The sequence below is a fragment of the Taurulus bubalis genome, assembly GCF_910589615.1.
Source record: "Taurulus bubalis genome assembly, chromosome: 10".
NCBI lineage: Eukaryota > Metazoa > Chordata > Actinopteri > Perciformes > Cottidae > Taurulus > Taurulus bubalis.
Window position 1 is genome coordinate 27,460,269 of NC_136598.1, and position 24,499 is coordinate 27,484,767.

The 24,499-nt window shown below is 44.2% G+C and overlaps 4 protein-coding genes across 4 annotated transcripts in view; 1 reads left to right on the forward strand and 3 right to left on the reverse strand.

The window, feature by feature from the left end:
- The window catches only part of LOC306742560 (protein NLRC3-like), a gene marked incomplete at both ends in the record, with an annotated part of 315,498 nt that overhangs the window by 16,893 nt on the left and 274,106 nt on the right, over positions 1 to 24,499 (reverse strand).
- On the reverse strand, positions 1,147 to 7,000 carry cox7a1 (cytochrome c oxidase subunit 7A1). The gene is made up of 4 exons (XM_079224797.1): positions 6,885 to 7,000; positions 2,768 to 2,854; positions 1,930 to 2,014; positions 1,147 to 1,358 (listed from the first exon to the last, which is right to left on the reverse strand). Exons 1-4 carry the CDS (start codon positions 6,897 to 6,899, stop codon positions 1,300 to 1,302), a joined length of 246 nt encoding a protein of 81 aa, XP_079080923.1. The 5' UTR covers positions 6,900 to 7,000; the 3' UTR covers positions 1,147 to 1,299.
- Positions 10,411 to 17,123, forward strand: rnaset2l (ribonuclease T2, like; the record flags this gene model as incomplete). The annotated part of the gene is made up of 8 exons (XM_079224370.1): positions 10,411 to 10,614; positions 11,688 to 11,755; positions 11,949 to 12,006; positions 12,086 to 12,153; positions 12,298 to 12,411; positions 12,556 to 12,604; positions 15,089 to 15,163; positions 16,248 to 17,123. The coding sequence occupies 8 exons, from the start codon at positions 10,411 to 10,413 to the stop codon at positions 16,449 to 16,451; spliced, it is 840 nt and encodes a 279-aa protein (XP_079080496.1). The 3' UTR covers positions 16,452 to 17,123.
- Positions 18,120 to 24,499, reverse strand: part of supt5h (SPT5 homolog, DSIF elongation factor subunit) — a gene marked incomplete at its 5' end in the record, with an annotated part of 23,436 nt that continues 17,056 nt past the window's right edge. The window contains 11 exons of the mRNA XM_079224372.1: positions 18,120 to 18,430; positions 19,339 to 19,434; positions 19,524 to 19,721; positions 22,035 to 22,203; positions 22,300 to 22,458; positions 22,550 to 22,658; positions 22,804 to 22,931; positions 23,378 to 23,480; positions 23,566 to 23,727; positions 24,124 to 24,208; positions 24,381 to 24,499. The exon at positions 24,381 to 24,499 is cut by the window's right edge and continues 7 nt beyond it. Of these exons, the coding sequence (XP_079080498.1) occupies positions 18,290 to 18,430; positions 19,339 to 19,434; positions 19,524 to 19,721; positions 22,035 to 22,203; positions 22,300 to 22,458; positions 22,550 to 22,658; positions 22,804 to 22,931; positions 23,378 to 23,480; positions 23,566 to 23,727; positions 24,124 to 24,208; positions 24,381 to 24,499 (1,469 nt within the window). The 3' untranslated portion in view covers positions 18,120 to 18,289. The remainder of the gene's footprint in view (positions 18,431 to 19,338; positions 19,435 to 19,523; positions 19,722 to 22,034; positions 22,204 to 22,299; positions 22,459 to 22,549; positions 22,659 to 22,803; positions 22,932 to 23,377; positions 23,481 to 23,565; positions 23,728 to 24,123; positions 24,209 to 24,380) is intronic.

Sequence of the window (24,499 nt, forward strand, 5' to 3'; positions counted from 1 at the left end):
CGGTAACAGGTAAGTGGAGCGGTAACAGGTAAGGGGGACGATAACAGGTAAGGGGGACGGTAACAGGTAAGGGGAACGGTAGCAGGCAAGAGTAACAGGTAAGGGGGACGGTAACAGGAAAGGGGAACAGGTAGCAGGTAAGGGGAACGGTAACAGGTAAGGGGGACGGTAAAAGGTAAGAGTAACAGGTAAGGGGGACGGTAACAGGAAAGGGGAACAGGTAACAGGTAAGTGGAGCGGTTGCAGGTAAGGGGGATGGCAACAGGTAAGGGTAACAAGTAAGGGGGACGGTAACAGGTAAGGGGAACAGGTAACAGGTAAGGGTAACGGTAACAGGTAAGTGGAGCGGTAACAGGTAAGGGGGACGATAACAGGTAAGGGGGACGGTAACAGGTAAGGGGGACGGTAACAGGTAAGGGGAACGGTAACAGGTAAGAGTAACAGGTAACAGGTAAGGGGGACGATAACAGGAAAGGGGGACGGTAACAGGAAAGGGGAACAGGTAGCAGGTAAGGGGAACGGTAACAGGTAAGAGTAACAGGTAAGGGGGACGATAACAGGTAAGGGGGACGGTAACAGGAAAGGGGAACAGGTAGCAGGTAAGGGGAACGGTAACAGGTAAGGGAGACGGTAACAGGTAAGAGTAACAGGTAAGGGGGACGGTAACAGGAAAGGGGAACAGGTAGCAGGTAAGAGGAACGGTAACAGGTAAGTGGAGCGGTTACAGGTAAGGGGGACGGCAACAGGTGGATGTTTGAACTGTCCTCTTAGAAGTGTAGATTCTTTGCCCCAGTTACTAAGTCTGTTGAAGGCATGTTACAAGTAGGCATTTATTTAGTCTAAAAAAAACGCACACAAATGTGGAGCGATCCACAAACAAATCGATACAAATCCACAAATAAATAGAAAAATACACACACAAATACATACAAATGCAGAAATATATTTGTGAATACATTTGTAAATCGTAATTTATTCATGTGAATCGTTCTGCATGCATTAGTGAGGCATTTATTTTTGTTCATTTCAGTGGATCAGCTGTTCGGCAAAAAACTAATTAAATTATAAAATAGCTATAACTTTGTAATTCTGTTTAACTTTGTAATTCTGTTAAAACCACAAATGAATGAATGAACAGACGTGGAGTTTTAATTTCTGGACACTTTATTACTTCATCGTGATGGAAGCAGGACGGCTTGTGATAAAATCTAAACTTGTGCACAACGTTAGTGATAGACGGAGCCGAGCGTTGTTCTCCAGGCGATACACAGAGCCCGTGGGGGGAGGGGGGGCGGGGCTCTAAGGTTTCCCCTGAGGCATCGAGGCGAAGAGCAGCCAGTACACCGAGTAGCAGGTCCCTGTGGGGAAAACAAGCGCTCCCTGAGAACGAGAAGGACGGAGGACGCTGACCTCCAAGACTCTCTCCTTTCTCCTAGCTCCTAGCTCCTCTCTCCTAGCGCCACTCTCCCTTCTCCTCGCTCCTCTCACCTAGCTCCTCTCTCCTAGCTCCTCTCTCCTCTATCCTAGCTCCCAGCTCCTCTCTCCTAGCTCCTCTCACCTAACTCCTCTCTCCTCTATCCTAGCTCATCTATCCTAGCTCCTCTATCCTAGCTCCTAGCTCCTCTCTCCTCTATCTTAGCTCCTCTCTCCTCTCTTTCCTAGCTCCTCTTTCATCTCTCCTAGCTTCTCTCTCCTCTCTCCTCTCTCCTAGCTCTTAGCTCCTCTCTCCTCTCTCCTCTGTCCTAGCTCCTTCTCTCTCTCCGTTCTCCTAGCTCCTTCTCTCTCCTTTCTCTCCTCTCATCTCTCCTCTCTCCTAGCTCCTCTCTCGTCTCTCCTAGCTTCTCTCTCCTCTCTCATCTCTCCTGGCTCCTCTCTCCTCTCTCATCTCTCCTAGCTCCTTCTCTCCTCTCCTCCTTCAGTACACGTTACCTCCTAGCGTTAGCGTCATGGTCGCCCGGTACAGCACGACGTCAAAGGTTCCTCCCTTGATGTGAACCGGCAACCCGTTGTCCGCCTGCAAGGAAACACACGGTGAGACGGGAGGACACGAGGACACAAGGACATGAGGACACAAGGACACGAGGACATGAGGAGACAAGGACACGAGGACATGAGGACAAAAGGACACGAGGACATGAGGACACAAGGACATGAGGACACAAAGACACAAGGACACAAGGACATGAGGACATGAGGACACAAGGACACGAGGACACGAGGACATGAGGACTTCTATACAACCAGAGGAGTCGCCCCCTGGTGGTCAGGAGAGAGAATGCAGCTTTAACACATGAAGCATAGACTTCTATACAACCAGAGGAGTCACCCCTGGTGGTCAGGAGAGAGAATGCAGCTTTAACACATGAAGCATATACTTCTATACAACCAGAGGGGTCGCCCCCTGGTGGTCAGGAGAGAGAATGCAGCTTTAACACATGAAGCATATACTTCTATACAACCAGAGGGGTCGCCCCCTGGTGGTCAGGAGAGAGAACGCAGCTTTAACACATGAAGCATAGACTTCTATACAATCAGAGGAGTCACCCCTGGTGGTCAGGAGAGAGAACGCAGCTTTAACACATGAAGCATAGACTTCTATACAACCAGAGGAGTCACCCCCTGGTGGTCAGGAGAGAGAATGCAGCTTTAACACATGAAGCATATACTTCTATACAACCAGAGGGGTCGCCCCCTGGTGGTCAGGAGAGAGAATGCAGCTTTAACACATGAAGCATATACTTCTATACAACCAGAGGTTCTGTGTTACCTGGAAGAACTTCTGGTACTCGGGGACTCTGTTCCTTAGCTGCCTGGCGGAGCTGCTGAAGGCCCGGCTCGCCAGAAGGGGAACTTTCTGGGAACGCAAAACAAAAGATGTGAAGCTTTAGTTTGGAAGACTTCCTGGATGGAGCGCAGCGACCGGAGAACACAGCAGTTCAACAAATAGCAGTACATCGAGGAGAGGAGGCTGTAAAAGCTTCTCCTCTGCTGCTCCAAGGGAACCGATGACTAACCACTCTGCTGTCTTCCAGGGCCCTATTTCTCGTAGCTGGTTTACTGAGTTAGCGGCTAATTGTCAGGATAAGACGACGTAGGTCAGGCGTTCTCGGTTTCTCAAAGCAAGCTTAGATAAATCACCATAGCAACACATCCAAAAATGTAAACCTGCTCCCAGGCAGGCTTGCTGAAATTCACTGGATTAGCTGGACACTCCCACGGAGAAAAAAGGCAGCTCCCTTCCTCATTGATGAAGGAGCGATATTATTATATTAGTTTTATAGGGAGAGAGTTCTTCCAGATCACCAGGATCCATCCTTTACATTATCATGACTTCCTGTACGCGGCGATATAGATTTTGCCGGCAAGAAATAATTTATTTAGAGAGCTTCTCGAGCCGCGGACATTGATCACCACAGACGCAGCTGATCGCCTCAGACACAAACTATCAGCCGCTACAAAACAACTACACAGAGACTCTAAACAACTACAGAGACACAAAACAACTACAAAGAGGCACAAAACAACTACAAAGAGACACAAAACAACTACACAGAGACTCTAAACAACTAAAAAACAACTACAAAGAGACTCTAAACAACTACAAAGAGACACAAAACAACTACAAAGAGACACAAAACAACTACAAAGAGACTCTAAACAACTACAAACAGACACAAAACAACTACAAAGAGACTCTAAACAACTACAAAGAGACACAAAACAACTACAAAGAGACTCTAAACAACTACAAAGAGACTCTAAACAACTACAAAGAGACACAAAACAACTACAAAGAGACACAAAACAACTACAAAGAGACTCTAAACAACTACAAACAGACACAAAACAACTACAAAGATACTCTAAACAACTAAAAGAGACACAAAACAACTACAAAGAGACTCTAAGCAACTAAAAGAGACACAAAATATCTACAAAGAGGCACAAAACAACTACAAAGAGACACAAAACAACTACAAAGAGACTCAAAACATCTACAAAGAGGCACAAAACAACTACACAGAGACTCTAAACAACTACAGAGACACAAAACAACTACAAAGAGGCACAAAACAACTACAAAGAGACGCAAAACAACTACACAGAGACTCTAAACAACTAAAAAACAACTACAAAGAGACTCTAAACAACTACAAAGAGACACAAAACAACTACAAAGAGACACAAAACAACTACAAAGAGACTCTAAACAACTACAAACAGACACAAAACAACTACAAAGAGACTCTAAACAACTACAAAGAGACACAAAACAACTACAAAGAGACTCTAAACAACTACAAAGAGACTCTAAACAACTACAAAGAGACACAAAACAACTATAAAGATACTCTAAACAACTAAAAGAGACACAAAACAACTACAAAGAGACTCTAAGCAACTAAAAGAGACACAAAATATCTACAAAGAGGCACAAAACAACTACAAAGAGACACAAAACAACTACAAAGAGACTCAAAATATCTACAAAGAGGCACAAAACAACTACAAAGAGACACAAAACAACTACAAAGAGACACAAAACAACTACACAGAGACTCTAAACAACTACAGAGACACAAAACAACTACAAAGAGGCACAAAACAACTACAAAGAGACACAAAACAACTACACAGAGACTCTAAACAACTACAGAGACACAAAACAACTACAAAGAGGCACAAAACAACTACAAAGAGACACAAAACAACTACAAAGAGACTCTAAACATATGCAAAGAGACACAAAACAACTACAAAGAGACACAAAACAACTACAAAGAGACTCTAAACGACTACAAAGAGACTCAAAACAACTACACTTTCACTCGTAAAAGTAAAAGAGTACTTCTTCCAACCCTTGTGTCTGTACCTGAACGCATCTTCATGCTTTTACTTTACTAATGAATAAATACAGTTCCACCTCATCACGTGGATCAATCTTATTTATTCTGAATATTAAGACGTTTATCTCTCTATAAAATATAATAAAGAACTGTTAGATATATAGGAGGAAGTAGAGAAATGAACATTAATCACTTTTCTTTTTTTTAACAGGACCCACTGAGCTGAAGCGTCACGTGACCCAGACATGTGCTCCAGGTGAGTTTATTCTCGCTGAAGTTATTCAGGGAAAAAACAGGAAGTGGCTCTGAGAGCGTTTCTGTTTACAAACTGGTCACCGTGGTTACGGAACACCTGGTGTGTGTTTGTTGATCTGAAAGTGATTCTCTGTTCTGCTTTTTCTTTCTTTCTTTAGTATTTCAACAGCTTTATTTTTATTGAGGTTTCTGTGGGAGTTTTTCTGAGTGTGGCTCCATTACTGTCGTCATTATTTATATGAGATTATTGTGTTGTTAAAGTGTGAATAATTTGGTTATTGTCTATTTTAGGTTTGAGTTTTTATGCAAACGTTTGTAATGGTTTCACCAGAATTCAGAGCGGCTGAAACTATTTCAACTTGCAGCGACAGCCTGTCTCTTTAAGAAATATCTTTTATTTTGGAAGGACACAGCTTTAACTTGCAGCAACAGCCTGTCTCTTTAAGAAAGATCTTTTATTTTGGAAGGACACAGCTTTAACTTGCAGCAACAGCCTGTCTCTTTAAGAAAGATCTTTTATTTTGGAGGGACACAGCTTTAACTTGCAGCAACAGCCTGTCTCTTTAAGATCTTTTATTTTGGAAGGACACAGCTTCAACTTGCAGCAACAGCCTGTCGCTTTAAGAAATAACTTTTATTTTGGAAGGGCACAGCTTTAACGTGCAGCAACAGCCTGTCTCTTTAAGAAATAACTTTTATTTTGGAAGGGCACAGCTTTAACGTGCAGCAACAGCCTGTCTCTTTCAGAACGCTCCATGACTTCTCATCGCATACCAAGGTCAAACCGGGTAACTGTGGGCGTAACTCACACAACACACAGCCAATCACAGCCTCCGAACCCGACACTTCAACCAATCAGGACGCAGAGCTGGGAACGAGTGTGTGTGTGTGTGTGTGTGTGTGTGTGTGTGTGTGTGTTTGAGGTCAGGTGGTTTAATCGACCAATGAGCGACCTTCTCCTTTAAGTAAACAGGCCGAAGATAAACTAGGTTTTCTGTTTCACACAGAAAATGTAGAAAGACGATTATATTTCTAATTCTATATTCGTTACATCATTATATATATATATTTATATTAGTTATATTACGTAAATGAGCTACCTACTTCAGGGAGTATAAGTGCTAAAGTATGAACACACATGCTGAGAGCTTTAACACGGCAGACTGGACTCACTGTGTCCCAGTCACACCAGTCACACCAGTCACCCCAGTCACACCAGTCACAGCGGTCACCCCAGTCACACCAGTCACAGCAGTCACCCCAGTCACACCAGTCACCCCAGTCACCCCAGTCACAGCGGTCACCCCAGTCACACCAGTCACAGCGGTCACACCAGTCACCCCAGTCACAGCGGTCACCCCAGTCACAGCAGTCACCCCAGTCACCCCAGTCACCCCAGTCACCCCAGTCACAGCGGTCACCCCAGTCACACCAGTCACAGCGGTCACACCAGTCACACCAGTCACACCAGTCTCAGCGGTGCACTGGTGTGACTGGGAGCAGCGGGTCGTGTGAGGCGACTCCAGCTGCTGGTTTATATATAGATCACATGTTAACTGGTGCGACACCAGCAGACACACACACAGCAATAAAAACACACTGGGGAGAAAGACCACCAAGGTCAGACAGGTCACCACGTCTGACCTCATGTCTGATCTCACGACGGATCTCACGACCTTAAGGGATCGCAGAAGATTCAGAGACTCAAACACAGAGACAGAGAGAGAGAGAGAGAGAGAGAGAGAGAGAGAGGAGAGAAGTTTGAAGAAAAGTAATATTTACCAGGAGCTGATTCATGTCTGTGTTGTTGCCTCGCTTCACCCTGACAAGGACATGCGCACACACACACACACACACACACACACACACACACACACACACACACACACACACACACACACACACACACACACACACACACACACACACACACACACACAGTATCAGTGTTTCTGAATCTCTGCCAAACTACGATCTGCTGTAGAGGCCAAACTGTGCGCTCAGCAGCACGCAGGAAACCCACACAGTTATTACTCGTACACTCGTGTTTTGTTGTGACATGTTTTGTGTCTCTTTGTAGTTGTTTTGTGTCTCTTTGTAGTTGTTTTGTGTCTCTTTGTAGTTGTTTTGTAACTCTTTGTAGTTGTTTTGAGTCTCTTTGTAGTTGTTTTGTAACTCTTTGTCGTTGTTTTTTGTCTCTTTGGAATTGTTTTGTGTCTCTTTGTAGTTGTTTTGAGTCTCTTTGTAGTTGTTTTGTAACTCTTTGTCGTTGTTTTTTGTCTCTTTGGAATTGTTTTGTGTCTCTTTGTAGTTGTTTTGAGTCTCTTTGTAGTTGTTTTGTAACTCTTTGTCGTTGTTTTTTGTCTCTTTGGAATTGTTTTGTGTCTCTCTGTAGTTGTTTTGAGTCTCTTTATAGTTTTTTGTGTCTCTTTGTAGTTGTTTTGTAACTCTTTGTAGTTGTTTTGTTTCTCTTTGTAATTGTTTTGTGTCTCTTTGTAGTTTTTTTTGAGTCTCTTTGTAGTTGTTTTCCATCTCTTTGTAGTTGTTTTGTAACTCTTTGTAGTTGTTTTGTAACTCTTTGTCGTTGTTTTGTAACTCTTTGTAGTTGTTTTGTAACTCTTTGTAGTTGTTTTGTAACTCTTTGTAGTTGTTTTGTAACTCTTTGTAGTTGTTTTGTAACTCTTTGTAGTTGTTTTGTATATCTTGTTTTGCAGAATGAAAAGTTGGTGAGAATCAAGCAAATTCAAGCTGCTTTTACTGCTTTTGTTTTGTTGAATCAATAACAAATAATGATTCTACAACACGTAATATTTCATAAACAAAGCATATATTTGCTTTACTAAATAGTGTTATTAAATAACTTCTGTTGTATTTTGGCTGTAATCTTAATGTCTTAACCTCAACAGAAGCTTTCAATGTGAAAAACAAACCTTTTGTTTCGATGTTTTTGGGTGTTTCCTTATAAGTGACATGCAGTCAGATGGAAGAGAGTGCTGGTCTGGTCATGTGACTGGCTCCATGCCACCTGCCAGGTGTCGGAGGGAAACTTCTGCTTCCCCTCAACATGAACGCTCTCACGCATCCTGTGTCAGCGCGGAGATTCACTTCCTGTTTGTGTGTCTGTGGCAGAGAGAAGCTCCAGCAGAGGACCAGAGCGGCAGCAGCAGCTCACTGGTAAGCTCTTCATCTTCTTCTTCTTCATCTTCATCTTCTCCAGACACACACACATATATATATGTCATACGACTTTGTTTAAAAATTCTTTCATGATAAACATCGTCAGTGAAAACTCCTGCAGACATACACGTCGCTTTGAATGTGATACGTACATATTTATATTTACTGTACTGATAATATATAATGAATATACATTATATTATTATTATTATTATTATTATTATTATTATTATTATTATTATTATTATTATTATCATATGACCGCAGGATAAACATAGTCCTTGCAGATATTCATCATTATTATTATTAATACGTTCAGATAGATTTTGGGTTCATTTCTGTTTTGTGAAATTCTGTTTCATTAAATTAAGAAAACGCCACCAGACGGCTAACAGTGTGTGTATAGATATAGAAATAGAAATATGTAAATAAAAATATAAACCTGTGTAAATTCTGCATAAGTGTGTGTATATATATGTAAATATATACATATATATCAAATATAATAAATAGATGAATATAAACCAGTGTAAATTCTGCATAAATATATATACATATATATATATATATATATATATATATATATATATATATATATATATATATATATGTAAATTCTGCATAAATATATATACATATATATATATATCTATATACATATATATATATATATATATATATATATATATATATATATATATATATATATATGTATATAGATATATATATATATATATATATATATATATATATATATATATATATCTATATACATATATATATATATATATATACATATATATATATATATATATATGTATATATATTTATGCAGAATTTATATATACATAAATATATATATACATACATATATACATCTATATTTATGGAGAATTTACACTGGTTTATATTCATATATATATATATATATATATGAATATAAACCAGTGTAAATATATATATATATATATATATATATATATATATATATATATATATATATATATATATATATGCATATAAAGTATGAATATATATATATATGAAATATTTTTCAGACCTGAAACTATAAAAGAATAAAACACAAACCTTTGATCTTTTTTATTTCGTCTCTTTTCCTGTGACGATGTCCGTCAGGTGAATGCAGTACAAGTACACAGTACTGCAGTATCGAGTACCTGAGTGAGTACCGCCTGGTCGGAGTATTACTATAAAGTAAGTGTTATTATTAAGTAAGTATTATTATTAAGTAAGTGTTATTATTAAGTAAGTATTATTATTAAGTAAGTATTATTATTAAGTAAGTGTTATTATTAAGTAAGTATTATTATTAAGTAAGTGTTATTATTAAGTAAGTATTATTATTAAGTAAGTGTTATTATTAAGTAAGTGTTATTATTAAGTAAGTATTATTATTAAGTAAGTATTATTATTAAGTAAGTGTTATTATTAAGTAAGTATTATTATTAAGTAAGTGTTATTATTAAGTAAGTATTATTATTAAGTAAGTGTTATTATTAAGTAAGTATTATTATTAAGTAAGTGTTATTATTAAGTAAGTATTATTATTAAGTAAGTGTTATTATTAAGTAAGTGTTATTATTAAGTAAGTATTATTATTAAGTAAGTATTATTATTAAGTAAGTGTTATTATTAAGTAAGTATTATTATTAAGTAAGTATTATTATTAAGTAAGTGTTATTATTAAGTAAGTATTATTATTAAGTAAGTGTTATTATTAAGAAAGTATTATTATTAAGTAAGTGTTATTATTAAGTAAGTATTATTATTAAGTAAGTGTTATTATTAAGTAAGTGTTATTATTAAGTAAGTAGTATTATTAAGTAAGTGTTATTATTAAGTAAGTATTATTATTAAGTAAGTATTATTATTAAGTAAGTGTTATTATTAAGTAAGTATTATTATTAAGTAAGTATTATTATTAAGTAAGTGTTATTATTAAGTAAGTATTATTATTAAGTAAGTGTTTTTACTAAGTAAGTGTTATTATTAAGTAAGTATTACTATTAAGTAAGTATTATTATTAAGTAAGTGTTATTATTAAGTAAGTGTTATTACTAAGTAAGTGTTATTGATCGGTTGGCGTTCTGGTCTGATCCCCTGGGTGAAGATGTGGCGCTCGCTGCTTCCCCTGCTGGTCGGCCTGAGTCCTGCGCTGCTGCTGCTGCTTCCTGCCTGCGGCTCCACACAGGAAGCACTCTGGACTCAGGACTACAAACATGGCGTCCGAGGCTCCGAGCTGCACGACAAGAAGCATTTCTGCACCTGGAAGTGTCTCCTCTTCACTCTGCAGTGGCCCGGAGCTTTCTGCCAGGTGAGCTTCTTCACCATCCTCATCATCACTGATCAATGAGGCAGCAGGGCAAATAAGGAAACAGTGAAGGAACTGAGGAGATAGTGAACCTTTAGTGAGGAGGAAGGGAAGGAACTGAGGAGATAGTGAACCTTTAGTAAGGAGATAGGGAAGGAAACCAGGAGATAGTGAACCTTTAGTAAGGAGGTAGGGAAGGAAACCAGGAGATAGTGAACCTTTAGTAAGGAGGTAGGGAAGGAAACCAGGAGATAGTGAACCTTTAGTAAGCAGTAGGTAGGGAAGGAAACAAGGAGATAGTGGACCTTTAGTAAGGAGGTAGGGAAGGAAACAAGGAGCTAGTGAACCTTCAGTAAGGAGGTAGGGAAGGAAACAAGGAGATAGTGGACCTTTAGTAAGGAGGTAGGGAAGGAAACCAGGAGATAGTGGACCTTTAGTAAGGAGGTAGGGAAGGAAACAAGGAGCTAGTGAACCTTCAGTAAGGAGGTAGGGAAGGAAACAAGGAGATAGTGGACCTTTAGTAAGGAGGTAGGGAAGGAAACAAGGAGATAGTGGACCTTTAGTAAGGAGGTAGGGAAGGAGACGAGGAGCTAGCGAACCTTTAGTGGGGAGTAAGGGAAGGAGACGAGGAGCTAGTGAACCTTTAGTTAGGAGGTAGGGAAGGAGACGAGGAGCTAGTAAATCGTTAGTTAGGAGGTAGGGTAGGAAACGAGGAGCTAGTGAACCGTTAGTTAGGAGGTAGGGAAGGAAACGAGCAGCTAGTGAACCGTTAGTTAGGAGCTAGGGAAGGAGACGAGGAGCTAGTTAACCTTTAGTTAGGAGCTAGGGAAGGATACGAGGAGCTAGTTAACCTTTAGTTAGGAGGTAGGGAAGGAGATGAGGAGCTAGTGAACCGTTAGTTAGGAGCTATGGAAGGACACGAGGAGCTAGTGAATCTTTAGTTAGGAGCTAGGGAAGGAGACGAGGAGCTAGTGAATCTTTAGTTAGGAACTAGGGATGGAGACGAAGAGCTAGTTAACTGTTAGTTAGGAGCTAGGGAAGGAGACAAGGAGCTGATGTTGTGTCCTCGTTTGAAGTCTCTGGACGAAGAGGAACTCTGCTGGATTCCTCAAAGCATCAACAAGTGGACGATTCACGGTCTCTGGTAAACAAACGTCTCTTCTTCACCTAATCAGGTCTTTATGATAATAATAATATAAATGATTATAATAATAAGAGAATATAATATAAATAATCTACCTTGAAAGTACTGAAAACTAGATGAAAGAAAGGTAAATGAGCGATGAGAGACTTTTATTGTGAAAGGGTCATTGTGTGCCCTGCGTTCTTGCCTGCAGGCCTAAAAAGGTGTGGCAGTGCTGCAAGTGCTGGCCCATGTTCGAGTCTGACGTCCAGGTGAGTCCCGGTCCGGATCAGAACACCTGCTCACCTGAGACCGGCCGGGTGAGTCTGATCCCTGATCTCTGTCTTGCAGGAGCTGGACGCAGAGCTGAAGGAACACTGGCCGTCTCTCCTGAAGGATCAACCCAGCTTCCGCTTCTGGTGATCATACTATGACTTTACTACGTTTATTATTCATATCATACTATGACTTTATTACATTCATTATACGTTCACCTGTGTGTGTGTGTGTGTGTGTGTGTGTGTGTGTGTGTGTGTGTGTGTGTGTGTGTGTGTGCGCAACAGGAGACAGGAGTGGGAGAAACACGGAGTGTGTGCAGCGTGTGTTGAAGGGATGAACTCTCCACTCAGATACTTCCAGATCTGCCTCAAACTACGACGGCAGTTTGATATCCAAAAGTTAGTGTGCGGGAACACACACACACACACACACACACACACACAGACACACACACACACACACACACACACACACACACACACACACACACACACACACATGCACACTTTCCTGTGTGATGATGTCACGGTGTCTCCCTGCAGGTTGCTGGATGATGCTGGTGTGACTCCGTCCTGTGAACGACCTTACAAGGTAACGACTTACAAGGTAACGACCTTACAAGGTAACGACTTACAAGGTAACGACCTTACAAGGTAACGACCTTACAAGGTAACGACTTACAAGGTAACGACCTTACAAGGTAACGACTTACAAAGTAACGACCTTACAAAGTAACGACATTACAAAGTAACGACATTACAAGGTAACGACATACAAGGTAACGACTTACAAGGTAACGACCTTACAAGGTAACGACTTACAAGGTAACGACCTTACAAGGTAACAACATTACAAAGTAACGACCTTACAAGGTAACAACATTACAAGGTAACGACATTACAAGGAAACGGCCTTACAAGGTAACGACATTACAAGGAAACGGCCTTACAAGGTAACGACATTACAAGGAAACGGCCTTACAAGGTAACGACATTACAAGGAAATGGCCTTACAAGGTAACGACATTACAAGGAAACGGCCTTACAAGGTAACGACATTACAAGGAAACGGCCTTACAAGGTAACGACATTACAAGGAAACGGCCTTACAAGGTAACGACATTACAAGGTAACGACATTACAAGGAAACGGCCTTACAAGGTAACGACATTACAAGGTAACGACATTACAAGGAAAAACGGCCTTACAAGGTTACGGCCTTACAAGGTAACGACCTTACAAGGTAACGACCTTACAAGGTAACGACTCACAAGGTAACGACCTTACAAGGTTACGGCCTTACAAGGTCACGACATTACAAAGTAACGACTTACAAGGCAACGACCTTATAAAGTAACAAACTTACAAGGTAACGACATTACAAGGTAACGACATTACAAAGTAACGACTTACAAGGTAACGACATTACAAAGTAACGACCTTACAAAGTAACGACTTACAAGGTAACGACTTACAAGGTAACGACTTACAAGGTAACGACATTACAAAGTAACGACCTTACAAAGTAACGACTTACAAGGTAACGACTTACAAAGTAACGACCTTACAAAGTAACGACTTACAAGGTAACGACTTACAAGGTAACGACCTTATAAAGTAACAAACTTACAAGGTAACAACCTTACAAGGTAACGACAATACAAAGTAACGACTTACAAGGCAACGACCTTATAAAGTAACAAACTTACAAGGTAACGACATTACAAGGTAACGACATTACAAAGTAACGACTTACAAGGTAACGACCTTACAAAGTAACGACCTTACAAGGTAACGACCTTACAAGGTAACGACTCACAAGGTAACGACTCACAAGGTAACGACCTTACAAGGTTACGGCCTTACAAGGTAACGACATTACAAGGTAACGACTTACAAGGCAACGACCTTATAAAGTAACAAACTTACAAGGTAACGACCTTACAAAGTAACAACCTTACACAGTAACGACTTACAAGGCAACGACCTTATAAAGTAACAAACTTACAAGGTAACGACCTTACAAAGTAACAACCTTACACAGTAACGAGCTACAAGGTAACGACCTTATAAAGTAACGAACTTACAAGGTAACGACCTTACAAAGTAACGACTTACAAGGTAACGACCTTATAAAGTAACAAACTTACAAGGTAACGACCTTACAAAGTAACGACTTACAAGGTAACGACTTACAAGGTAACGACCTTACAAAGTAACGACTTACAAGGTAGCGACTTACAAGGTAACGACTTACAAGGTAACGACCTTACAAAGTAACGACTTACAAGGTAACGACTTACAAGGTAACGACTTACAAGGTAACGACCTTACAAGGTAACGGTATTACAAGGGAACGACCTTACAAAGTAACGACTTACAAGGTAACGACCTTACAAGGTAACGACCTTACAAAGTAACGACTTACAAGGTAACGACTTACAAGGTAACGACCTTACAAGGTAACGACCTTACAAGGTAACGACATTACAAGGGAACGACCTTACAAAGTAACGACTTACAAGGTAACGACCTTACAAGGTAACGACCTTACAAAGTAACGACTTACAAGGTAACGACTTACAAGGTAACGGCATTACAAGGGAACGACCTTACAAAGTAACGACTTACAAAGTAACGACTTACAAAGTCGCTACTTTTTTTTTACTTTGACAAACTATGTGACTTTAAAAAGTCATTTTTATTGAAATACTATGAATTTTTCTTTTTTGACAAACTGATTTTTTATTTTATTTTACTTTTTGACAAACTGACTTAATATTTTTATTTTTGTTTAATTTGATATATTTTATATACATTCATTCTTTTTCTTTTTACAAACTTTATTGACAAACTATGTGACTTTAAAAAAAGTCATTTTTATTGACTTACTATGAGTTTTTGAAACTTTTTTGGAACACAACTTTATTGACATCATTTTGTTTTACTTTATCAACAAGCTATGTGACTGTACAACGGATTCTTTAGTGTTTTCCTTCTGAAGCCATACTTGCTGTGGCTCTCAGACGCTGGTGGTGAGGGAACGAGGTCTGAATGTGGTCCCGTGTGTTCGCAGCTCCTGGAGCTTCAGCAGGTTCTGGATCCACATCTGGGAGACAAACACGAGATCCAGTGCGTTACGGACCACAAGGTCAGATCCTCTGTCTTCTGTCCTGGTTATTGTCTTTATTATTTAAAAAGCTATTCATTTTGCAGATATGGTCTTCCTGGACGTGAGGACTCTGTATTTTAGATCAGTTATCTGAACGTCCACACGGTGAGAAACAGGAGGTTCTGGATCGACTCCAATAAAACTCCTTATCAGCCTAATGGGACCAGACGAGTCCAAAGCTTCCCAAGCTTCACAGAACACTGTGTGTGTGTGTGTGTGTGTGTGTGTGTGTGTGTGTGTGTGGACTCCAGCAAACTGAGCTGTGATCAATGGCTCCAACGAGCCGTAACGACGTCCATGTTGCTTCTTTGATCCGGTCCTCTATCCAGAATACAAACCCCATCAGGACAATCATCCTTTCTTTATTTGTGTTCTTTTGGGTTTCATTGTGGTTTGCTTTAAGTCTTTGTGCTTATTTTGCATCCCGTCTTGACACATTTTTTAAGATTTGCCTTCTCTCACAACTAGACTCTTTTGTTTATTTTTAATTAAAGTATTTTAATTAGTACTAGCAGTAGTACTGATAGCACTAGAACTAGCAGTAGCACTAGCAGTTGTACTGGTATTAGCACTAGCAGCAGCACTAGCAGCAGCACTAGCAGCAGCATTAGCACTAGCAGTCATACTGGTAATAGCACAAGCAGCAGCACTAGCAGCAGCACAAGCAACAGCTTTATCACTAGCAGCAGCATTAGCAGTAGCAGTAGCATTAGCACTAGCAGTAACACTAGCAGCAGCACAAGCAACAGCTTTATCACTAGCAGCAGCATTAGCAGTAGCATTAGTAGTCGTACTGGTAGTAGCACTAGCTTTATCACTAGCAGCAGCATTAGCAGTAGTATTAGTAGTCATACTGGTAGTAGCACTAGCTTTATCACTAGCAGCAGCATTAGCAGTAGCATTAGTAGTCGTACTGGTAGTAGCACTAGCTTTATCACTAGCAGCAGCATTAGTAGTCGTACTGGTAGTAGCGCTAGCTTTATCACTAGCAGCAGCATTAGCAGTAGCATTAGCACCAGCAGCATTAATCCTACCAGCTTCATACCTGCTCCTCCTCCCTCAGGGCCGGGAGGTGTGGTTTCAGGTGAAGATCCCTCTGTCTCACAACCTCACCTTGGGCTGCGATCACAATGCTGACACTGACGGGGGCCCGGCGCCCCTCCCCGGCCCGGGATGGAACTCATCCCACGGGCACCCCTGCCCCCCCCAGGTGCCGCTGTACTACCTCCCCATCGACCACCAGCAGCCTCAGCGGCCCTGCGGCTGAGCAGCTCAGTGACGACTTTTAATGTGTGGAATCAAACCCACAGCTCTCAAATGTGTGTGTGTGTGTGTGTGTGTGTGTGTATATATATATATACAGTTATATCTATTTTATAATGTAATTGTTGGTGACGGCCAGCAAGCTTCTGTACTGTGTTCCTCACAGACAGCAAAGCACCCTGCACACCGCCGCAGAGACGTTTCCTGTGGAGTCAGGCTGCAGTCAAATAGTCAAAACATTTCCCCCTAACGTCTAACCTTAAGCTCTTCTCATTAACCTCTGTGGAAACGTCACGGGGTCAAGGAAAGATGGGAAGGAGACTTCATCAGGAGTTAGGAGAAGACAAGTTTAGAGGATCAGACTCCACTTTCACTAACGACGTCGTTATGACGTGACGTCAGTCTGCAGCGGAGAAACTACAACGCTGTAGTCCATCTCTACACAATAAAGGTCATCTTAGATACTTCATCCGTCTTCTTACAGTGTTGCGTCATGACGTCATAAACAACCCGGTTCATACTTTATTCACGAGGTTGTTCAGTTTCAAACATGCTGAATTAAATACGTTCTCACATAACGATGTGTGTCATATATGTGTGTGTCTCATATCCCTTCATGTTGTTATGGTTTATCTACATGCAGATTATAATCTGATCATAAAATAACAGTTTATGAAACACCACACAACTCGTGTTGACTTGATGTTTTATTGTAATGTGACTAAATACTGGCTGGCGCTGAACAGCATCCCGCCATGTGTTTGTTTGTTAGTGTTGTTTATGTATACGATATCAGACAGCAGGCCCAGGTATAAAATGCACGGCCCGCCACTGTGACGATCCTCTCTGGCGTCCATGAAGCGCACGATAAACTGAACAACCAAGTGTTAACAAAGAGGAGGATGGACTTTGTCTTTATTAAGTCAACTGCTGTTTTCTGCTTTTTGTGGGGGGGTTTCACCCGCTTGGCTCTCCGCCGGCACCCACCTCCACAGAGCTAGCGGCGCGAGCTAGCCTAGCTCTCACCGCTAGCTCGCGCCGTGGAGGTGGTGGGCTGAGAGGACCCTGTTTTACAGTGAGATCACTAGTCAAGGGGATTTAGGAATATTTCACGTGAATGTTGTACCGCATGTCTCTGCATCTGCTGCTACATTTAGAATCGGAAAAATCCACGAATCAGCTGCACGGGTCCAAGTTGAGAAAAAGAAAAAAGTAGCCGCTTATAACCCGAATCTTTCGGTAGTTAATATCATTGTTCTGATCGACTCGTGCTGTTGTGTGTGCGGCGTTTTAGTGCCACAGTTTTGTTGGATTGTTTTGTTATAACTGTAAGCTATTATATTGAGTACTGGAACGGCTTTATAGAAAGCAGTTCGGAAGTACGTTTCTGGGCCTTTTATTGTGAAGGGAAAAACGGAAGGAGAGGAAACGTTCTAGTGAAGTGTGGAACGAGAATAAAAGTGGCTTCCGCAGCATCGAGTTGTTGTTTTATTAATAAAGTGAAGTATAGACGTAAGATGAACCCTCGACTACGTGTGTGTGTGTGTGTGTGTGTGTGTGTGCTCTCCTTAACCAACGAGTGCTGAAACAAAACAACTGCTTCTCAGTTTATTGACATGTTAAATGTTAAACTTTCATTCCACCAAAGAAAAAAAAAGAAAAAGTAGACGAACATTCAGAAAGCACTAAAAACAGATCCAGACCTCTGGTGAGGTACAGCAACGTAACGTACAAACTTAAAAAAGTGAAGGACCAGAGAGAGGGGAAGGGGGAGAGAGGGGGAGAGAGAGAGAGAGAGAGAGAGAGAGAGAGAGAGAGAGAGAGAGACCCCCCTCCGGCCCCTCAGTGCTCCAGACGGCCCAGGAACCTCAGGTTGAGGATCTTCAGCTGGTCGTCCAGCTCCATGCGGACGATGCCGTCGTCCCCGTCTATGCTCAGCAGGATCCCCGTGGCCTCGCGGTCCTCACCCAGGATCACCTTCACCTGTCAGTCACACGTCACCACGGCAACAACATGAGCTTTCATGGCCAGCTTATCAAGTATGTCATGTATCATACATATACATACATATATATATATATATATATATATATATATATATATATATATATATATATATATATATATATATATATATATATATATATGTATATATATATATATATTTTTTTTTTTATTTTTATTTTTTTATTTTTTAAATAGATATTTATATTATATAGAAATAAACAAATACATATATATATATTTTTATTTATTATATATTTATAATATAAACAAATACGTATATAAATATATATAAATAAATATAATATATAAATATATTTAAATTAATGAATGCATACATTAATGAATAAAGAATCTAAATAAATATAAATACATTATGAATGTATATATTAAAATGTATGTATTAATAATTAATGCATGTATTAATAAATGTATATATTAATAAATAATATAAATAAATAAATATCACATGTTCCCCTGATAACTCGGTTCTAACTGGGGAGAAACCAGCAGCGGTTCTGCTGACGGTACTTTAGGAGTTTCTGGAAAATCTGTTCTGTTAATTTCCACCTCAAGGCCAGAAAATTATATTATTTGATAAACAATAAATTAATAAACCTGGGAGAAATAACGTTAAAAGAAGAGAAAATTCAGAATCTTTGAAATAATTAGTAATACAAATTTTGTGCATATATATATATATATATATATATATATATATATATATATATATATATATATATATATATATATATATATATATATATACATATATATATATACATACATACACACACACACACACAGTGGACTGATCCTGTTCTATAAAAACATAAAACATAAGCAGACATGTGATGAGTATTAGACTTCTCTGGTCCTGCTGGTACCTTGTTGTTCTTGGTGGGAGTGATGGGCTCCAGGTGGTCGCTGCTGATGCTGACCACCTTCTCTGACTCCTGCATGAACACTGAGCACATCCCTCCCTGAGGAGACACGGAGATATTACACATTAATACCAGGTGGAGACCGACATACAGGCTTCATGCACACGGACAGTCTCCTCCTTCCTCACCGTGACGCTCCGGATGACCCCCGTCTGGCCCATCAGGTCCATGAAGGAGTCCTTCACCTTCACCAGGATGTCGGTGGTCACCCAGTCGCTGCCGCCCTGCTCGATGTTGGAGCCGGGGGTGTGAGGGTTGTAGCCTCCAGGAGAGGGCGCTCCGGGCGTCATGGGGCTGTAGCCCACCGGACTGGGACTAGGACTGGCCTGTGGGAACAGCAAGGGGTCACGGTTACAAAGAAAACAGCTGAGGCAGGAGCCGCCTCCTCCTCTCAGACAGGAGCCGCCTCCTCCTCTCAGACAGGAGCCGCCTCCTCCTCTCAGGCAGGAGCCGCCTACTCCTCTAAGGCAGGAGCCGCCTCCTCCTCTAAGGCAGGAGCCGCCTCCTCCTCTATGGCAGGAGCCGCCTCCTCCTCTATGGCAGGAGCCGCCTCCTCCTCTATGGCAGGAGCCGCCTCCTCCTCTCAGACAGGAGCCGCCTCCTCCTCTATGGCAGGAGCCGCCTCCTCCTCTATGGCAGGAGCCGCCTCCTCCTCTCAGGCAGGAGCCGCCTCCTCCTCTCAGGCAGGAGCCGCCTCCTCCTCTATGGCAGGAGCCGCCTCCTCCTCTATGACAGGAGCCGCCTCCTCCTCTATGACAGGAGCCGCCTCCTCCTCTATGACAGGAGCCGCCTCCTCCTCTCAGACAGGAGCCGCCTCCTCCTCTCAGACAGGAGCCGCCTCCTCCTCTATGGCAGGAGCCGCCTCCTCCTCTCAGGCAGGAGCCGCCTCCTCCTCTCAGGCAGGAGCCGCCTCCTCCTCTCAGACAGGAGCCGCCTCCTCCTCTATGGCAGGAGCCGCCTCCTCCTCTATGGCAGGAGCCGCCTCCTCCTCTCAGGCAGGAGCCGCCTCCTCCTCTATGGCAGGAGCCGCCTCCTCCTCTATGGCAGGAGCCGCCTCCTCCTCTATGACAGGAGCCGCCTCCTCCTCTATGGCAGGAGCCGCCTCCTCCTCCTCTATGGCAGGAGCCGCCTCCTCCTCTATGGCAGGAGCCGCCTCCTCCTCTCAGGCAGGAGCCGCCTCCTCCTCTATGGCAGGAGCCGCCTCCTCCTCTATGGCAGGAGCCGCCTCCTCCTCTATGACAGGAGCCGCCTCCTCCTCTCTGACAGGAGCCGCCTCCTCCTCTCTGACAGGAGCCGCCTCCTCCTCTCTGACAGGAGCCGCCTCCTCCTCTCAGGCAGGAGCCGCCTCCTCCTCTATGGCAGGAGCCGCCTCCTCCTCTATGACAGGAGCCGCCTCCTCCTCTATGACAGGAGCCGCCTCCTCCTCTATGACAGGAGCCGCCTCCTCCTCTCAGACAGGAGCCGCCTCCTCCTCTCAGGCAGGAGCCGCCTCCTCCTCTCAGGCAGGAGCCGCCTCCTCCTCTCAGGCAGGAGCCGCCTCCTCCTCTATGGCAGGAGCCGCCTCCTCCTCTATGGCAGGAGCCGCCTCCTCCTCTATGGCAGGAGCCGCCTCCTCCTCTCAGACAGGAGCCGCCTCCTCCTCTATGGCAGGAGCCGCCTCCTCCTCTATGGCAGGAGCCGCCTCCTCCTCTATGGCAGGAGCCGCCTCCTCCTCTATGGCAGGAGCCGCCTCCTCCTCTATGGCAGGAGCCGCCTCCTCCTCTCAGGCAGGAGCCGCCTCCCCCTCTATGACAGGAGCCGCCTCCTCCTCTATGACAGGAGCCGCCTCCTCCTCTATGACAGGAGCCGCCTCCTCCTCTATGACAGGAGCCGCCTCCTCCTCTCAGGCAGGAGCCGCCTCCTCCTCTCAGGCAGGAGCCGCCTCCTCCTCTCAGGCAGGAGCCGCCTCCCCCTCTCAGGCAGGAGCCGCCTCCTCCTCTCAGGCAGGAGCCGCCTCCCCCTCTCAGGCAGGAGCCGCCTCCTCCTCTCAGGCAGGAGCCGCCTCCCCCTCTCAGGCAGGAGCCGCCTCCTCCTCTCAGGCAGGAGTTGCCTCCTCCTCTCAGGCAGGAGCCGCCTCCCCCTCTCAGGCAGGAGCCGCCTCCTCCTCTCAGGCAGGAGCCGCCTCCTCCTCTCAGGCAGGAGCCGCCTCCTCCTCTATGGCAGGAGCCGCCTCCTCCTCTCAGGCAGGAGCCGCCTCCTCCTCTCAGGCAGGAGCCGCCTCCCACTCTCAGACAGGAGCCGCCTCCCCCTCTCAGGCAGGAGCCGCCTCCCCCTCTCAGACAGGAGCCGCCTCCCCCTCTCAGACAGGAGCCGCCTCCTCCCTAAGGCAGGAAAGCCTAATTCATGGTTCTCAGGTCGACGGCGTAGCTACGCAGACCCCTACGCCGTAGCCTGACGTGCACCTCCAAAAAATCCTAACTACGCGTCGCGTTGACCACAAGCTCTGTGATTGGTCCGCTCAGAACGTAATTTCGGTCCCTCGACGCAGAACTTTGAATGCTCAACGACGCGTAACAACCGCCTCCTCCCAAAGGCAGGACCCGCTGCATCCCGGTTCCCCTCGAGGCACCCTACAGGTGAAACCCTGGACCTGGACTCACCTGGTAGGCCATGGGGGACGGCGTCGGGTGGTAGCTGGCTGGAGAGTGCGTGTTCTGGTAGCCGACCGGCGAGGGCGCCACCTGGTGGTAGCTCTGAGGACTGGGACTGGGCTGGTAGGAGCCCTGAGGGGACGGGGCCGCATAGGGGGAATACTGATCTGTGTTGTACCTACGCACAAAGACGCACAAAGACACACAAAGACACACAAAGACACATTAAAAACGATCCTCATTTCCATTAGATGCATTTCCATAAGATACTCACATGGCGGGCGTGCCGGGCGTCTGCGGGTTGTACTGAGGGTTGACCTGCGGAGAGGGGACTTCTGGGTAACCCGGCGTCTGCGGGTTGGGGGTCCCCCCGTAGCCCTGAGGGGACGGGGACGGCTCGTCGTCGTAGCCGAAGTCGTACTCCTCTTCGTTCCTGGAGAGAAGAGACGAGGGGTTAAAGGTGTTGAATTAAAGAAACACACCGCGTGTGTGTGAGTGTGTGTGTGTGTGTGTGTGTGTGTTACCTGGAAGGTGTGTTGGGGTTACTGGGGTCCCAGGCTCCGCTCTGACCCGGCGTCCTGCTCCCATCATGCAATGGGGTCTGAGAGCCGTAGTGAGGCGTACGACTTCCCGCTGAAGGGAAAAATTAAAAAACACGAGCAACACGTCTGTTAATATTTAACATGCGTTTATCATTTTGTTCTAAACGAGACCTCAGTTATTGATTATGATCCTGATCGATCAATAACAATCACAATAACTCATCAGAACCACGTACCCTCCTGGACCGGCGTCTGGGAGCCGTACATCGGCGTTCTGGAGCCGGTGCCGTACATGGGCGTCTGGGAGCCGTACATGGGCGTGCGCCCGTGGGCGGAGGTCATCCCGCTTGGTCGCTTAGCACCCCTGGGAGGAAGAGGAGGAGGAGGAAGAGGAGGAGGAGGAAGAGGAGAAGGAGGAGGAGGAAGAGGAGGATCAATGCAAAGGTCAGAAACTCTGGATCAAAGCTCATATCACTGATACACAGGAGAGGAAACCGTAGGAACCACGCATTCATTTATGGACGTCTAGTAGCCCCGCCTTAAAGCATAGACTTCTATACAACCAGAGGAGTCGCCCCCTGGTGGTCAGGAGAGAGAATGCAGCTTTAACACATGAAGTATAGACTTCTATACAACCAGAGGAGTCGCCCCCTGGTGGTCAGGAGAGAGAATGCAGCTTTAACGCATGAAGCATAGACTTCTATACAACCAGAGGAGTCGCCCCTGGTGGTCAGGAGAGAGAATGCAGCTTTAACGCATGAAGCATAGACTTCTATACAACCAGAGGAGTCGTTCACACAGTAGACGTACATGGTAGTGAGGCGCTGTCTGTCCACAGAGATGGTCTGACAGGTGGAGTGCAGCTCAACTCTGGCTGTGGACTCTGTGGCGTCCTTCACCACCCCAATGTACCCTGGGAAATGTAGTCAAAAAATGCATCAGCATCATTAAACAAGCCGACGAGAGCCTTCGTCACATTCTTGAAGTGAGCGTCCTACCTTTGTAAGGACCCTGGGAGATGCGGACCGTCTGACCAATCAGCTCGTTGTCTCTTCGTCCTCTGCCCCGCCCCATTCCTCCTCCTCCTCCTCCCCCACCGCCACCTCCTCCACCGCCGCCACCACCTCCTCCTCCACCTCCACCTCCTCTCTGTGGAGAACCTGCAGGAGACAAAAACACAGTTTTACACCAGAACGTTGACCTGCAGGAGCGTTCTTTTCCCCATCGACCGTTGCTGAAATAACCCCCATTCCTGCTTTGGGCCCTGTCGGTGGAAGAACCACTGTATCCAGCACGTCACATGGCGGCTGCACTCATCCGGTTCACTACGGGGATACGAACCCAACACGACAGACCAGCAGTCGCAACAACCGGATCAAAAGGGTGCCGAAACAACAACATGGTGATGCCGACTTGTAAAAGGTCTGCAAACTACTTTTTAAAACGCTTGTTTCTTGAATGGAGTCTGGATGCTAAGCTATGCTAAGCCTGAAGCTAACCATGAGCTGCTATCCTTCTTATTCACGGCTCTAAACTCTCGCTGGTGTGAGACTCACTTCCTCCTCCTTGGTGCATGGGGCTGCTGATGCGAGGGCTCATGGGAGCGAAGCCTCCCACGGTGAAGTTGGTCACGTCTCTGGGCTGAAAGAGGAGAACACCACTTCATGACAAGAACACTGAAACATGGCTCAGGTGGAGGTCTCCAGCATGAATGCCTCCACCTGTTAACCCTGCTCCCTGCCCTAACTTCATTCATCTGACACCTTCACACCACAGAAGAAGACTCTCCGCATGCCCCCCCCTCAGCACTGACCTTTGACCCCCCGGCCAGCACCAGGTGCCGGGTCTTGCACACGAACATGCCGCCGTTCTCCACCAGCTTCTTGCAGTGCAGGAAGGCGAAGCCTCGGAACAAGTGGCGGATCTCTCCTT

Coding starts and splice junctions, on each gene's coding strand:
- cox7a1 (XM_079224797.1), bottom strand. Junction 2,015..2,767: donor AGTACCAGAAGTTCTTCCAG/GTAACACAGAAC, acceptor GTTTCCTTGCAG/GCGGACAACGGGTTGCCGGT. Junction 1,359..1,929: donor CATGACGCTAACGCTAGGAG/GTAACGTGTACT, acceptor TTTTCCCCACAG/GGACCTGCTACTCGGTGTAC.